Here is a 15,945-nt window from a genome sequence, read left to right on the forward strand (position 1 = left end):
GCTGTTGGATTAATACATATAACAAAAGTTTATATATATTTAATTTTTTTCACTTTTCTGACATGGCTTCAGTCTGAAATGGGTGTGAGTGAGTGTTAAAATGTGTCTAGTTATGGCTCCTCTGCTCTTAGTTAACTGCTCATAGTGAGAGTAGAAGGAAATAGAGTGCAGTTTGGGTCAGGAAATCTTCCTCATCTAAGAATGTGCGTAGAAATGTCAATATGTTTGTGTAGAAGCTGTTTTTCTGACCCAGGAGATGTAGTATTGACTTAGAAAGTGACAAAAAAATGCCTCTGAGCCTCCTACCTGCAAAATAATTATTCACTGTTCTCAGCAGCAATTGTGACCGTGTTATTTTTCAGAGTTGTTAGAGTATTCAGGGCAGCCTTATGTTTCCCTCTCTGTTATAGATGATGCTGTGGTTTTGGTATTTCTGACCCAGCTCTTCGGCAGGAGTGGAAAGGCATGGCCAGTTCTGGATTTCTTTCTCTTTTTCTCCTCTGGATTAAGTCAGTGACCCTTATTCAAGAATGCAGAGATTGGAGGCAATTACCACTATTCTCTTCCTGCAGCAGTGATCAATCTTGAGTTAATAACTCTAAACCAGCTGCAACTGGTACTTCCAGACGATGTTGTCTCCTTGGTCTGATATTTTCAGAGTGGCTGGCATGTCTGTCTGTTCACTACTTCTTGGATAATATGGGCTCGTTTTAAAAAAGGCCTGTTTGGATGGGGCCCTGGGCAACTTGATGTAGTGGGTGACATGTCTGCTGAAGACACAGGGGTGGAACCAGATATTTTGGACAGGCTGGATTGATGGGACAAGGCCAGTGGTATCAGGTTCAACAAGAAAAAGTTGCGGGTTGTAAACTTTGGCCACAACAATCCCCTGCAGTGCTCCAGGCTGGTGGCAGAGTGTCTGGAATGCTGCCCAGTGGGAAAGGCCCTGGGGTTCTGGCTGACAGTGGTCAAGGGAGAGCTGGCAAGTGCCCAGGTAGGAAAGAACACAGGTGGACTCCTGGCCTTCTGTGTGAGCAAGAGTGCAGCCAGCATGACCAGGGTAGTGACTGTCCCTCTGTGCTGGGCCCTGGGGAGGCCACACCTTTGCATGCTGTGTGCAGACGTGTGCCTGTTAACATGCAGTTAGGGAAAGACACCTCTGCGCAAATTAAGGTGCCAATGAGACCATCTACCAAAATCAACAAGAGGGATTTTATTTATTAATAAATGGGAGGTAGAGAGATAGAAAGGAATAGAAAAGAGGAGGGTGAGAAGGTAAATAGGGGGTGGGAGAGAGATGCGGTAGAAGACAGATCAAAACACTTGGTTCTAGTGGCATTCTGTCAGTCCTTCCTCACCATGTGCTTGTCTGCGCTGGGGGTCTCTATGGTTCTTGTGGAGGTGAGGGCCACAGGGCTTTCTTTCTGGGTTTAACACCATCCTCCAGTCCATGATGCTGGTAGCTTTCCTAGCTTCCATGTGAAAGGCGGATGGGCCTGCCTTCCTTTACCTGCATTGCTGAGGGCCCAAGGAGAATTTCTCAGCTTCTAATGCAGCCTTGAGGGCAGAGCGGGAACGCACCACCCCAATGCAAACTGGGCCTAAAGTCAACCCATACAGGGTTCTCCAGTGCAGCGTAATCCTTCCTCAGGCAACTCTTGACCAGGCTGCTTGCTGTTTTCTTGGGGCTGCCAGTCTAGCGCAGGAGGCAGGCCCTACCTTTGGCAAGTGGTTGCCTCAGGGGGAACAGTCATCCACGGGGATTGGCCCGCTGCTGTCACCGGGCTCACTCCTCTGGCTGCCCCCTGAGGCAGCTGAAGGAGAAAAGCCGGCCCAGGGCCCGCTGGGCCCTCTTGACCATGGAGCGCCATCGCCGTGGGGCCGGGGGCTGCGGGACAGCTGCGCTGCCAGCGGGGCAAGCAGGAACATGGTGTGGCAGGGAGTGGGCAGGCTCCGGGCAAGCGCCTGCAGGAGGCTCAGCGCCGCGGGGCTTTTCCTGGGGAGGGGTAGGCTGGGCACAGCCACCCTCCGTCCATGCTGCGTCGGCCTCGTCCGCAGGATCGGCAGGCGAGGCACGGACCACACACATCTCTGTGTCTTCCGGCAGTGCCGTGGGGAGGGGCCCGCTGTGCCACTCGTCCCGGCGATCGCTGTCCGGGGGAAAAGCTGCTGGCTCTGCTTCCTCATCTTGCAGTGGGATGGACAACGCGTTCTCTGGCTCGCTGTCCCCCTCGCCCGCAGTGTCTCTGTCAGGGAGCTCTTCTTCCTCCCACTTTGCCAGTAGCTGGTCTGTCCGAGCATCCCAGGACAGCGCATCCCTGTTGTTAAAGAGAGACCACAGCTCTTCAAACAGGTCAGAAGCTATGAGCTGTGAGTAGTTTTCGGTCTTTCCTGCACAGTCTTTGCTCCTGCTGCTCAGGCTGTGCAGCTCCAAGGGGCTTTCTTGATCCATGGAGCAGAGGATGTCTTCCTCCAACTTCTCCAACTCCTCTACATCGATATGCAGAGAATGCTTCAAAGCATCCTCAGGCCCCATGCACGTGCAATTTGCTCAGGCAGCTAATGAGTTCTCTCCTCACAGGTGATTCCAGATGAGGGAGAAGCTGAGAAGTCTGAGTCTTCTTCAGGCTCTGACATGGGATAAAGCTTGCTGTGGCTCTTGTCCCAGGGATCTTTGTCCATGGCAGAAGCTCTTGCTTCTCTCTTTCCCCTTCAGTGGAGCAAGCAATGTGTGCTGAGGGTTGTTCTTCCTGTCTCCTGCATTCTCTCTTTCTGGAAGCTCTTCCTCCTCCCACTTTGGCTCTTTTGGAGGAGTGTCCCAGTGCTGCAAGTTGTCAGAGAGAGACTGCTGCTCTGCCAACTGGGCATGAGACAGGAGCTCAGAGGAGTTTCCCGTCTCTCCTGTGGCATCTTAGGTCAAGCCAGGAGTGCTGGGCAGCACCTGGGGCTCTGCATCTGCTTCTTGGCAGACACTTGACTGCTCCTGGGTGCCAGTGGACTTGGTGGACCTTTCTTCATGCAGCCACGGGGGAAGGCCTCTAAATGGGTCTCTGTCAGTGTTGCCACCGTGCTCTTTCTGCACCTCAGTGAGTTCCTCTCTCTCCTGGTGTGCCCCAGGTGCTTCCAGGCCGGCTGGCTCCCTGTGCAGGGCGGCGTGCCGCCTGCATGTCGCACGGGCAGCAGGCGATGGCCCTGCCTTGCCGCTGACCATCACCAGAGCCCCTCAATGGAGCTGTCCGGGGAAGGTGTCAGCTGGGCCCTGTCAGCAGCCATAGTGCCCCATGGAAAAGGTGGCATTAGGTCTCGTTAGCCTCTGGCCACTGGGCCCACGGACCATGCTCTGCCTGTGGGAGAAGACCCAGAGGCTGCTGGGGCTGCTGGCAGAGGGGGCATCTTGACCCTTGCTGAGGCTGCTCTTGGCATTTCAGGGCTGAGCCAGCACAGAGGTTTCACTGTCAACGGAGGGCCGTGGAGAGGTGACAAGTCTGACACGGACAACCTTGGTGGCCGTGTGACTGTGCCGCTGTGGGGCAGTGAATGCCCACACTCCAGGCTTCCCTCCTGTGTTCCGATTCCTGTGGGTGTCCGTGATGTGTCCTGTCTGGGGACATTTCGGTCCCTGTGGAGGGGCGTGACGGTCACCCATGTGACCTCTGCTGCTGCCTGCGGCAGCCTCTGCAGCACCTGTGGGAAGCAGGAGGAGGCGTGAGATGGAGGCAACCTTGTGGGCACACTATCCTTCCTCACATCTGCAAGCCCAGCTCTGGCTCCAAGGCAGATGCAGAGCACAGCAGCCAGGCTGGGCTGGATTCCCAGCTGTGCTCGCTGTCTCTGAGCTATTCCTTCAGCCAGGCCATTCTGGCACCAGCTTGTCCCCAAAGCAAGGCCTGGTGCCAGGCCTGGCTGAAGTTCTCTGCCCCCAACCCTCCCCCAGGTCCCGCTGCAGCCTCTCCCTCCATCCCTGTCCCTCACCTGTTGCCACTTGGACAGCAGCAGCTGCCCCTTCTCTCATAGGCCTGGTGGTTTCCGTGGACATGCCCTTGTCCAACAGTCCTGGGGCTTTCCATGAAGATATTCATTGTCACAAAGGTGGTGTTCAGGTCATTGCCTTTCTCTTTGCCTATGCTTGTTCCTCCCCCTGTGATCCCCTCCCTTTTCCCACCTTGTTTGTTCCTCCACTAAACATCTCCAAAGAAGCCCTTTGCCCTGCCAAACTACTTTTCCCTCCCAGCCCATGTTTCCCGCCCATTTGTTCCCACCTCATGTAGAAAGATACTCAGGAAGGCAAAAGCTCTGTTAGCACTTCATCTGGACACTACTGTTTAAGACAATTAAAAGTGTTTGTTTATAAAGATTAACAACAAAGGAGTGACAAGGAAAAGCCCCATTTTTTATTGGATGTACAGCAGGAATATGGTTATAGGAATATGGGAAGGGTGAGGAAAAGGTTGACGTACTGAATGCCTTTTTTGCCTCGGTCTTTGACAGGCAGATCAATTCTCCAGATGCCGAGCAGTTCCCTGAGCTGCCAGACAGGGAAAGGGAGGAGATTAGAGCCCCTGTAATCCAGGGATAAACTTTTAGTGAGCTGCAGAGCCACTGAGATATCGCCAAGTCTATGGAGCTGGCTGGGAGTCCCCCAGTGGTGCTCAGGGAGCTGGCAGAAGAGCTTTCTAAGCTGCTCTCCATCCTTTATTTTCAGTCCTGGGCAGTCACGAGATCCCACATGGCTGGACGCCTCAATGTCACACCCACAACCTAAGAAGGGCCGCAGGGAGGATGCGGGAGACTCCAGGCCTCTCAGCCTGACCTCAGGGCCCAGCAAGGTTCTGGATCATGAGTGGGATCACAGGGTCCATAGAGGACAACCAAGGGATCAGGCCCAATCAGTGTGGGTTTTAGGAAAGGCAGGTCCTGCCTGAGCAATTTGATGTCCTTTGACTAGCAAGTGACCCACCTCAGAGCTGAGGAAAAGCTGTGGATGGAGTCTCCTGATGCAGTCTTGCATGTGGCTGGAGTGTAATATGCCCCCTGAAGATGTATCAAGTCTGAGGGTTTACCTGCAGCCTCTCAGAATGGTTTAATAATATTGCGAGTTGGCTCCTTGGGTGTGTTTTGTAAAGCAAAGGTTTTAATAAAAAGAGAAAATAACAAACAATACAGAAAAAGAAGAACAAAGCCATGTGCAGGTGCCAGAATCTGACACCTGACTAAGACACCCCAAGAAGCACTTGAGCACCTCTGTGCTCCTTCTTAGTGTGCAATGATTAAGGAGGGACAATTTGGTTTGCTGCCAATAGAAACAGCTACAGGTTTTGAGAAACATTTCCAAAGCCCAACCAGTGCCCCTCTGCTGGCACTGGGCCAACTGCAGTGCAGGAAGAACAGAATGTTCTGGAGCTTCTTAAAAGTCAGAGGTGTAGCTGAAACCGTTTTTCCTTTTTTCAAAACACTTGCTTGGGTGGGGGCTGCATTCCAACAGTCTCCCTAGACTTGAGCAAAGCCTTTGACGCTGTCTCCCGCAGTAGAGTCCTGTAGAATGCATCAGCCCAGGGCTTGGACAGGGACACTTTTTGCTGGCTTAAGAACTGTCACGATGGCTGGGCCCAGGGAGTGTCTGTGAATGTGCTGTATCTAGGTGGTTTTTGGTCAGTAGAGGTGTCTCCTGTCCTGTCCTGTCCAGTGTCTGTCCTGCTGATGTGGTCAGCAGCATGGAGGGTACCTTTAGCAGTAAATTTGTGATGACACCAAATTGGGTGGGAGTGTCAATGTGCTGGAAGGTAGGAAGGCTCCATGAGGGGATGTGAACAAGCTGCATTGGATGGTGTGAGGCCAGCAGGATGAGTTTCCAGAACATCATGGACTGGGTCCTGCCCTTGTGTCCCAACAAGCCCCTGAAGTGCCCCAGGCTGGGGGGAGAGTGGCAGGAAAGCTGCCCAGCAGGAAAGGCCCTGAGAGTGCTGGCTGACAGTGGCCAAAGGTGAGCCAGCATGTTCCAGGTGGGCATGGAGGCTGGTGGCCTTCTGGCCTTCTGTGTGAACAACAGTGTGGCCAGCAGGACCAGGGCGGTGGTTGTCCCTCTGTGCTGAGCACTAGGTAGAAGTCTTGCATTCAGTTCTGGGCCCCTTATGAAAAGAAAGGTGTTGCATTGTTCTCTGTGTTATTTAATTTCATATTGTATTTTATGTTATTTATTTTCATTGTAATGGTTTGTTCTGCATTCCCCTGTTCTCCTGAGAAATGTTATGTTCCAAGGTTTGTCCCTGCCCCCCTTCTTTGTCAACGCTCCCACATTCCTCCCAGTCCCCTCCCACGGGCCCTGCCTGTCATTCGATTGTTCCTCCTGGCTTCTAGAGAGTTTGGGTAAGGACATCGAGTGATAGGGCAGGAGCCAAGGAAGTTCCTCCTTTATGTTCTCATTGGTTTCTTTGAATGTCCCTCCTACCCTGTTCCACTCCCATCTCATCCCTCATTGGATGTTGGTTTGTCTCCTCCCTTAGTCCCTCCCCTGCATTTAAGCCCTGGTCTCCTTGCCTTGGGCAGCTCGGCTGGAGCAGCTCCCCTGATGTCCCTGGGTGGGACTGAATAAACACCGTGGACTTTGCCCTCCAGCTGAGTCAGACTCCTTTCTCCGCCGTCAGCGTGGTCTCTCCTGTGACAAGGGGAAAACACCCTTATCCACTCCTCTGGTTCCCAGGATCCAGAGGAGTGTTCCCTGTCTGATCGCAGTGTTGAGCTAGCTTGGGTGGAAGGAGCCGCTGCTCCGAGGACACTGCAACAGAAAGGGATTGAGGTGCTAGAGCTTTGCCAGAGAAGGGAAGTACAGTTGATGAATGGTTTAGCGTTAAGTCCTATGAAGAGTTGCTGTGGAAGCTGGGTGTATTCTGGGGAAAAGGAGGCTCAGGGGGGACCTTACTGCTCTTTACAACTCTGTGGCAAGTGGTTGTAGGCAACTTGGGGTTGGTCTCTATTCCCAGGCAACCAGCTACAGGACAGGAGAAAATGGCCTCAAGCTATGCCAGGGAACATTCAGGTTGGACATCAGGAAGAATTTGTTCAGTGAAAGGTTTGTCAGGCATTGGAAGGTTCTGACCAGGGAGGTGATGGAGTCACCATCTCTGGAAATGTTCAGTGAGCAACTGAATGTGGAACTGGTCTTGTTGTCATGGTGATGTTCTGTCAAAGGTTAGACTCAATGGCCTTGGAAGTATTTTCAACCTTAATGTTTCAGTCATTCTATCTTTAAGATCCCTTCCAACACAAACCATTCTATGACGCTCTGAATATATAACAAAGACTAATTGAACTTAAGAGAAAAAGTTATGAAAGATATGCTGGGTCATTCAAAGACCTACATGAGTAATGAATAGAGTGTGGAAGGAAGCTATGTGTTAGATTTAACACCAGTCTGTGCCTAAAGTAAAGGCTAAACCTTCTGTATGCACAGTCTTAAAGCATAATAAATGGTGGACATTTGGACATTCCTGGAGAAAAACGAACTGGAATAAATTGATAGCCTAGGTGGCAATAAATCATGGAAAGAGGGTGTAGCATCCCAGTGTCCTGCAACCACTCTGGCATGATTTGCTCCATAAAATGACTTGGGGAAAATGGTAATTTCTCACTTTTTTTGCAGTTATTTTGGTTACTAACAAACAAAAGCATTTTGACCTTGTTAATATCTGTCCTCATGGGGGTCTGTTTGGGATCTAAGTATCAAACTGTTTGTATGGTAAGTGTACAGAGCACATACAAGATTTTTTGAAGCACAAATCTAATGCTATTGCACATCCAATGCATTATTCATTTTAAGTCACTGAATGTCATTAAAATATGTGTAAAACATCACAGTCACACAGACCACAACCAGTTTCTGCATGTATTCATCTGCAGAGCAGAGAAAACAGAGTTAATTGAGATTGTGTGTCCAGATCTATTAATTATGAGATGGTATTGAAAATGAGAATGTACAACAACAGCTGGAAACCATACTCAGGATGTTGCTTTTATTTTGCACTGTTGTGTATTGTGCCATGTTGTGTTCTGTGTATGTTTTTTTCATTTCTTTCATGTTTCGCTGCAGGGTGAACCAGGACTTCCAGGATTGCCTGGCACTTCAGTAAGATTTTTTTTTAGCTTTGCCAAACTTTGTAGCATTATTGCATGAGAAGAGAAAGTGGAAATTCAGGGTGGGAGGACCTAACTGAGAGATGTTCCTAAATACTTTGGGTGTGGTTTTTTTGTTTGTTTGGTGTGTGTTTTTTTTTTTTTTTTTTTAAGAAGTTTTAAAAGTGAAGACTTTTGAAGAAGACGTGACAGATTTCAATGAGGAGATGTTCTGCCACAATTTTATGAGATTGTGAAGTGTGAAGACCAGGACTTAAGGCAATGAAAGCATTGCCTCAGTCAGACAGAGCAATACTGTGACAGGACTGTGTGGTTTCTGACAGTTGTTGGTTCCAAGTGGCCTTTGATACACAGAGCCTGCAAAAGTTATAAAAACAAATGAAATTTCATTATTGACTAGCTAAGTGTCTTGACATGGACTGAGCATAAGAGTTGGAGCAAGAGAAGAAAAAACCAGTTTCTCATTAGGAGAATGATCTTAGGTGGAATATAAGACAACTAGGACTTGATGTGCTGAAATCAGGAAAGCACTCGTGAAAAATTTAAACAGAAAACAGAAGAGTGGGGTCTATCTTTCCTGTGTCACTAGATTAACATCCTTTGTGTATCCCTCAGCTTTCAGCAGTGCCTTCACTGATGCCAGAGACATCTCTGCCAGGGATGTAAAGATGTCCAGAGACTAGTATTGTCTCTGGTCATCTCTGAGAGAATGGAGAAAGATTTACCACTGTATATGAAATGAGAGGTCTAGAACTGAGTACAGTATGGGCTGGTAAAAAAGCAGTTAGGGAGTATCCCTTTAACTTTGGGGGAAAAAAAAAAAAAGGAAATAGCATTCTTCAACTAAAAACAAGAATGAAAGGCTCCCTGGTAATCACGGGAAGTGTCTGCAGGCAATTCTCTTACTCAGGATGTGATAGAAAGTGAAGGAGTTAGAAAAAGAAAACTATGAAAAAACCCAGCCTATTTGGGTAAGAACATTTTGCTCTCCTGCTCAAATGCGATATTAATGATGGGACAGCAATTACCAAGAAATTTTGAAAGACATGTATAACACCTGAAAATGAGTTTAACTGATGGGGCATATCCCAAGCCAATCCGCTTATTATGTGATTCCTTCTGCATTCAATAGATCTGTGATTTAGAATAAAACAAGATCTGGGGAATTTACTAACATGTTTATATAATGAGATAAAAGTTCTTGCTGTTTGTACAGCTACCCAAATCACTTCACAGGTGAGAGAAAACCTTAGGTCAGTGCTCTTTAAATAGAAATCACCTCTCAGCCTGCAACAGAATTAGAGGAGCTGTAGGAGTTACCATGCAACTTGAAGGAACAACAAGGGGAATAAAATACCCTGTGGGAGCCCATCATACCTCTGGTACCTTCTGCCTTGTATTTACTCTTTCCATCCTTTATGACTCTGCATTTCTATTGCAGGTGTATACTGAAGGCCTAAAAGGAGAGGAAGTAAGAGAGACTCAATATCTCTTCTTTCATTGCAAGGATATTTTAATGTAATTCTGTTGCCTGTTAGGTTAGATTTTGCTTTAAAATCATACTTTAAAGGGAAGGTGATGGAAGCATTGTCAGGACATTGAAAAATAAATTTTCCTATTTACAGTCAAGAAAATAACCAAGAAAGGAAAAAGGACAATGTCATTTTCAGTTGTAGTGAATCTTACATCAATGAGAAGTATGAATTGTAGAGTCAGCTATGCAATAATTTAAGGACAGGGATGTGTTAACATTAATGTTAAACTCTATTTGAGTTTTATGCCTAGTTTGTCTCTGAACCTGGGGCTCAAACAGAGGGGACACATTCGTTGTGTCAGTCTGTTAGTCCTATGTATAAAAAAATATATTTAAATTCTGATTTTTTGTTGGTAGATCTGTAATTTGCATTTAGCTGCTACTTAATACAATTGCATACATCATGTAAATGATACTTTAAAGCCCTTCAGAGCTCTGTACGCTTGGATGAAATGCTGGTGGAAGTTACTTATGCAAAAACAGCTCTTCTCCACTACCAAACCCCAACCCAGAGTGTTTTAGTGGAATATCCAGGCTGTCCCAGTGCCTACTACCTTTGAAGAACAGAGAACTAGATATGGATAAGTGCCTGTTGAGTGTGGGTGGATGAGTCTGTCTGCAGTCTAGTGAGTGCTGATAATTCAAGTAGCCAGAGATTAAGGAGAAAACCAGCTGTTCTCTGCACTAGTTCTTCAGGACTTGTGGGGAAAGTGGTGGTGTAGGTCCTGTAAAGACAGACAACATATCTAATGTGCCCATGCACATTTTCATAAAGGTATTTTAACACTTTTTTTAAAAAAAATAACACCCCAAATATTCCTGTAGGGAAAGCCTGGGCCACGTGGACCACAAGGCCATCCTGGACTTCCTGGACCTCCAGTAAGTTGTTTCTCTCACTACTTGCGATTTCAAAAGCTGAAACTCAGGCTGGAGTGAGGCTTATATCTTATACATTATTCAGGCTCTAAAATATTTAAATAGTGCCCACAGTCTCCAGTTTTCTTCATTGCTGAGCGGAGGTGTCGTGCTGTGGATGGCCTGTCTGAACACAGGGAAGTGATAACCAGGACATGGCAGACTTTGCCTTAAGGCCATTGTCATGCAGAACCTGATCATTTTTCTATTTCTAATGCCCTGAAGATCTGTATGGACATTCAGCACATCTCGGAGAGGCACTTACTGATAACTTGCAAGCTGTCATGTCAGGAAGGTCAGGGAATAGTTCCTGCCAGAGGGGTTGGTGTTACGCCACAAGGTCGTGGCTGAAATATTTTCTGGATGAAGACTAAGAATTGAGTATGTGTGTTTATATTTCAACACAATTTTTTACCACAGTTTGTACATGCCAACATTCTTACTTCTGACTTAAATTGTAGCCTATTCTAGTTATATTTTATGACCCAGCTCTGCAGGGTGTCTCAGTTCAGACTGTCACTGCTGCCTCATTTGCAAACGCTCTGTGTTTCCTCTCTTTTGAATCGCTTGGTGTGTTTCACTGTTGATTGGCTTTTGTAAAATGGATGGCATTGTGAAGATGTGTTACTTAGGTAAATCTGGTTTGAATTATGTAATTTAAATATAGTTGTGTGCTCTGTATTTAATCAGGGCATTGTCACTTTGTCTTGTTTACTCATTCTCTTCTGCTCACAGGACAACATAATTATCAGGTAAGAGTTGTCTAGGTAGCCATGCTGTAATGGTAGCACAAAACAGCTAGGAAATAATATATAGTTCACTAGTTTTTCTTATTCTGTTAACTTTCTAAATCTTTTGACTTTTAAAGGGAGAGCCTGGTCTGGAAGGCAAGCCTGGAGTCCCTGGTTTGCCAGGCCAAAGGGTGAGTTGTTTTTTTTTTATTTTATCTGAGCCTCAGGAGGCTTGGAACAGCTTTATTCAATGAGGTTTGCTACTTTCACCCACCTTACATATACTTATCTATTTATAAAAGAATCCTGAGGCCCAGATCATTTCCTATATTCCTTATTTATGGTCCAGGAACTTTCAGTACCTCTTGGAGTCGACAGGTTGAATGCAGTGCAATGCCATGTTCTCTCCTGTATTTATATCTGCTCCTTACTGCTAAGAGGTTGCTTGATATTACTCTGAGTATGCAGAACCACTACTAATAGTCAGTTTGAAATTTCAGAGAAATTTTGTTGTCCTGGAAGTCAAATGAGTGTAAAGGTTTTTACAATACTTATGATTTTCTGTTCTGTTTGGTCTGTGCTCAAAAAAAGGGTCCCCAAAAATGGTAGCTGGTGTACCATTCTCTGCCAGGAGCTTAGTTTTCCTATGTATGAAAAAATCTTGGATTTTTTCTGACATGAAATTATGTTTTCATATATTTAAGTACTGCTAAGAAGTAAATTTCATAGTGAGCCTGATATTATTACACTCATATTCTGAATCTGCTTTTCCTTCCTTGAGCCTGTTCATATGAAGAACATCTCAGTAGACACCACAGAATCAGAATATCCTGGGTTGGAAGGCACCAATCAGTATCATCGAGTCCAAGTCCTGGCCCTGCACAAAGCAGCCCCAAGAATCCCACCATGTTCCTGAGAGTATTGTTCAAATGCTTCTTGAGCTTGGGCGGACTTGATGCTGTCATCGCTGCCCTGTTCCAGTGCTCAGCCGCACTCTGCGTGAAAAACCTTTTCCTGGTATCCAGGCTAAACCTCCCCCCATTCAGCTACATGCTGTTTCCTCAAGTCCTGCCATGGGTCACCAGAGAGAAGAGATCTGTACCTGCCCCTCCTCTTCCCCTCACAAGGAAGCTGTAACTGCAATGAGGTCTCCCCTCAGTCTACCAGGCTGAACAGATGGCATGTCCTCAGCCACTCCTCATGAGGCCATTCTTGTTGCCCTCCTCTGGACACTCTCTAATACCTTGATATGTTTCTTTGTGGCACCCAAAACTGTCCCCAGGACTCAAGGTGAGGCCACCACAGTGCAGAGAAGAGTGGGATAATCCCCTCCCTTGCCCAGCTGGTGATGCTGTCCTTGATGCTTCCAGGACAGGATTGGCCCTTCTGGCTGCCAGGGCACTGCTGACTCACATTCAGTTTTCCACTGACCAGGATCCCCAGGTCCTGTCCCACAGCTGCTTTCCAGCCTCTCATTCCCCAGTGTGTCTGTACATCCAGGGCTGCCCGTCCCAGGTGCAGAATCCAGCACTATGGATTCACACCAATCACCGTGCAATTGGTGATTGCCCAGCCCATTTGTCAGGGTCTCTCTTCAGGGCCTCTTTGTCCTCAACGGAGTCGACAGACAGGAGTGTAAATGCTTAGCTTGGATACCTGCTTAGCATTTTTGGAGGCAGTTACTTGGGTCTCAGTACTGCTGTTTGATGGGTCACTTTCTTAAGTAGTCACAGAGACTTGATGATAGCTCACTCCTTAAAGGGGATCTTGGGATTTGCCTGCAGTGCTTTTAGTCACCACCAGCACTGTTATCAGCCTGCGTGAGAACCTGTGAGCATAGGAGGGTGATGAGCAAACAACATTACTGGGAAAAAATATATACCTTGCTAAGAGGTTTTCTACAGACTATCCTTTTGATTGCGTGCTATTAAATTTAGCTGTAAGCATGAATTTTAGGAATCTTCTCCTTGGGAAGGTAGTGCATGCAGCCTTTAGTCAATGCCTGAGCAAAAAAGGGCATTTACTTGCTTTCTTATAATTTCCCAGATGTTAGAAAATATCACTTTAGCAAATAGCTCTGCAGTGCTTTGCTCATAAGCTGGTAAGTTAGGAATTATCCTGGTTTTAAAGCCTGCTGTGAAACGTTGTTTCTTGAATAAGATTAATAGAGCATATTAGCTGTGTAAAGGACAGTGATCTGTCAGGATTTGCAACAGGACAGAAAATGCTCCTGTTAATGATCATTTGATTATAGATGTCATTTGATCTGTTCTGTCTTTGAATTTTTCCCTAGACTCTGTTGTGTCTAGCTAGTTAGACTTCTCCTAAGGGTCTTTATTAGTCACCAAGCATCTTAGATGAATAGATATATTTTTTTAATTAAAGGCCGTTATTTAAAGACTGAATGCAGGAGATGAATCAAAGTGCTGGGCTTGGTGGAGGTGGATCTGCACAGATCCCATCTGGGGGCAAGAGGTAACAATTGCAACCTGAACCAGGCAACTGGATTGTGTTAATTTTATTAGTCGAAAGTGCCTGCACCTGATGTCTGTATTTTGACAATGATACCCTCACATCAGGAGCACACTGTGAAGACAAATGCTTTGCTGTTCTCATGTGACCTTTAAGACCTCTGAGTGACAGACAATACTGTCCTGATTTTATTAAAACTGCCTGAAAAAGAAGGAGAACTCTGAGAGTCTGCTTTCACTTTTAGGGTGTTTTTGTGGTTTTCTTTCCTCTTCCTGTCCTTCTTTTTCTTCTGTAAAATTGAAGATAATGGAAGTGCTTTGGTTCTGCTCTTAAGTCTTTGATACCTGATCTGCTGAAATATTTGTTGGAAATTGTCATGGGTTAGTACAGTTTGGTTTTTTAGTTATAAAAGAATGTAAAATAATTCTCCAGGTCAGGTCCTGGGAATTGCTTTAGAAGAGACAGGGACCTATCAGAGAGTTAGTTAGAATATTGACATCTGTTCTAACCACTGAAATTGTTAGCTGCGACTTTGGGAAGTACCGTATAAAACCCTGTGAATTCCCTGTAGGTGGGTCCTTTTTCTTCTTCCTTTGGCCAGAGAGAGACGGGTAACATCGAGCTGGGCCTGCTGCTCCCCCCTTTTTGGGAGGAGCTGGCCTGAGGCCTGGCCAGATTCCATCGGCTCCCGGGTGAAGGGGGGGAAGAAGAGGTTGCTGTTTTGCAACAGCTACTTTCTTCAGACTTTTCTAGAGCAGTGAGAAGTCTCTGCTGGGCCCTGATAAGAGCTATGGGCACCATTTGGGCTGAAGCCACCCTGATTTACACCGAGGGGTGGGCTGAGAAAGCATTTATGATCCTGCCTGGTTTTTTTTATGATTCCGGACTGCCTGAGTGCTCCAATCTCTGATGTTTCTGTGAGTTCTTCCTCCCTCATCAGCTCGGCCTTGAACATCTAACACCACAAGCTACAGAGAGAGAGACAAAGACTCCAAGCAGATTTAACTCTTTCTTAGCAACATGAAGCTTCCAGAGCTTGGCCCTTCTCTGAGAGAGTAAAGAAAGACGGAGTGAACATAAAGAACAACAGGATGAAGTCAGTAAAGCAAGAGTGAAAAGACTATTGGGACAGAGGGTTGAAGAGTTAGTTGTTCTATTCTTACTTAAGCCATGGAAATGAACTCTATATTTAGATCATTCCTTTAAATCATGAGAAAGATGCACTTAGAGAGATGATTGTTTTAATTTGTGTGTAGATTTAAGCAAAAGTGTTTGTAATGAACTAAGTAATATCCTATAAGATGCTTGAACAGAGATAAAGATGAGAAGCCCCCTGTGCCAGTGAAGAAGTGAGAAGATATCTCTGTACCTTGAGGTGAAGAATCCTTTGCTTTGGAGTTATTCATCTTTAAAAAGTGACACCCCAGTATGCAAAAGTCTAAGACTCATGACCCATAAGCAGCTTGGGAAACTGCTCCTAGGAGGGTCACAAAAGCAGGTTTCTCTGGGCGGTTGTTTTTGTGACAGTTTAAAACCCACAAGAGAACTGTTCTAGGTTGTCAGTGGGATCCATGATTCTAGAAGATACTCTTCCCCTAAAGAATTGGTGAAAGACTATTGTCAGGTAGTGAAACTGACTGAAAATTACAAGTTTTGTCTCTTTATGTTGTTTTGTAAGAAAGTAAACAGTTTGTAAGGGGAGGGAAAAGTGTTTTTGAAGTTTCATTCCATTTTAGGGTTTTTTTTTCCAACTTTCTTTTTTCTATTCTTTTAGTGTATGTTAATAAACTATTTGTTCATTTTAAGGTTAAGCCTGCTTTGTTTTTCTCCTAGTCTCTCTCCCACAGAAAGAGTAAGTACCAAGATCAAAATTTAGTGAACATGAAACCACTACATTAATTGGTGTTTCTGCCCAGTTTGAAATTAAAACTATGACAGAAATAAAACCAATTTTTTTCTTGATATACACAAAAGGTGCACACATATGACATGCTCCTGGAAAGCATGCAGATCTGTGGCCAGTAGAGACTAAAAATAGGGTCCTTCTGAAGTGTACTCAATAATACTTTGGATTTCAAGAATTTACCTCTTTTTTAAATGTTACAAGTTCATTCAAGTGATTGAAATTTCAGAAAGAAACCAAGAGAAAACATTTATCCTGCAGCA

At 45.9% G+C, this 15,945-nt stretch overlaps 1 protein-coding gene across 1 annotated transcript in view; it reads left to right on the forward strand.

The window, feature by feature from the left end:
* Window positions 1–15,945, forward strand: part of COL22A1 (collagen type XXII alpha 1 chain) — a 239,922-nt gene that overhangs the window by 141,578 nt on the left and 82,399 nt on the right. The window contains exons 19-23 of the mRNA XM_040065878.2: window positions 6,817–6,825; window positions 8,084–8,119; window positions 9,569–9,598; window positions 10,487–10,540; window positions 11,445–11,498. Of these exons, the coding sequence (XP_039921812.1) occupies window positions 6,817–6,825; window positions 8,084–8,119; window positions 9,569–9,598; window positions 10,487–10,540; window positions 11,445–11,498 (183 nt within the window). The remainder of the gene's footprint in view (window positions 1–6,816; window positions 6,826–8,083; window positions 8,120–9,568; window positions 9,599–10,486; window positions 10,541–11,444; window positions 11,499–15,945) is intronic.

This window comes from Hirundo rustica, chromosome 1 (genome assembly GCF_015227805.2).
Source record: "Hirundo rustica isolate bHirRus1 chromosome 1, bHirRus1.pri.v3, whole genome shotgun sequence".
Lineage (NCBI taxonomy): Eukaryota > Metazoa > Chordata > Aves > Passeriformes > Hirundinidae > Hirundo > Hirundo rustica.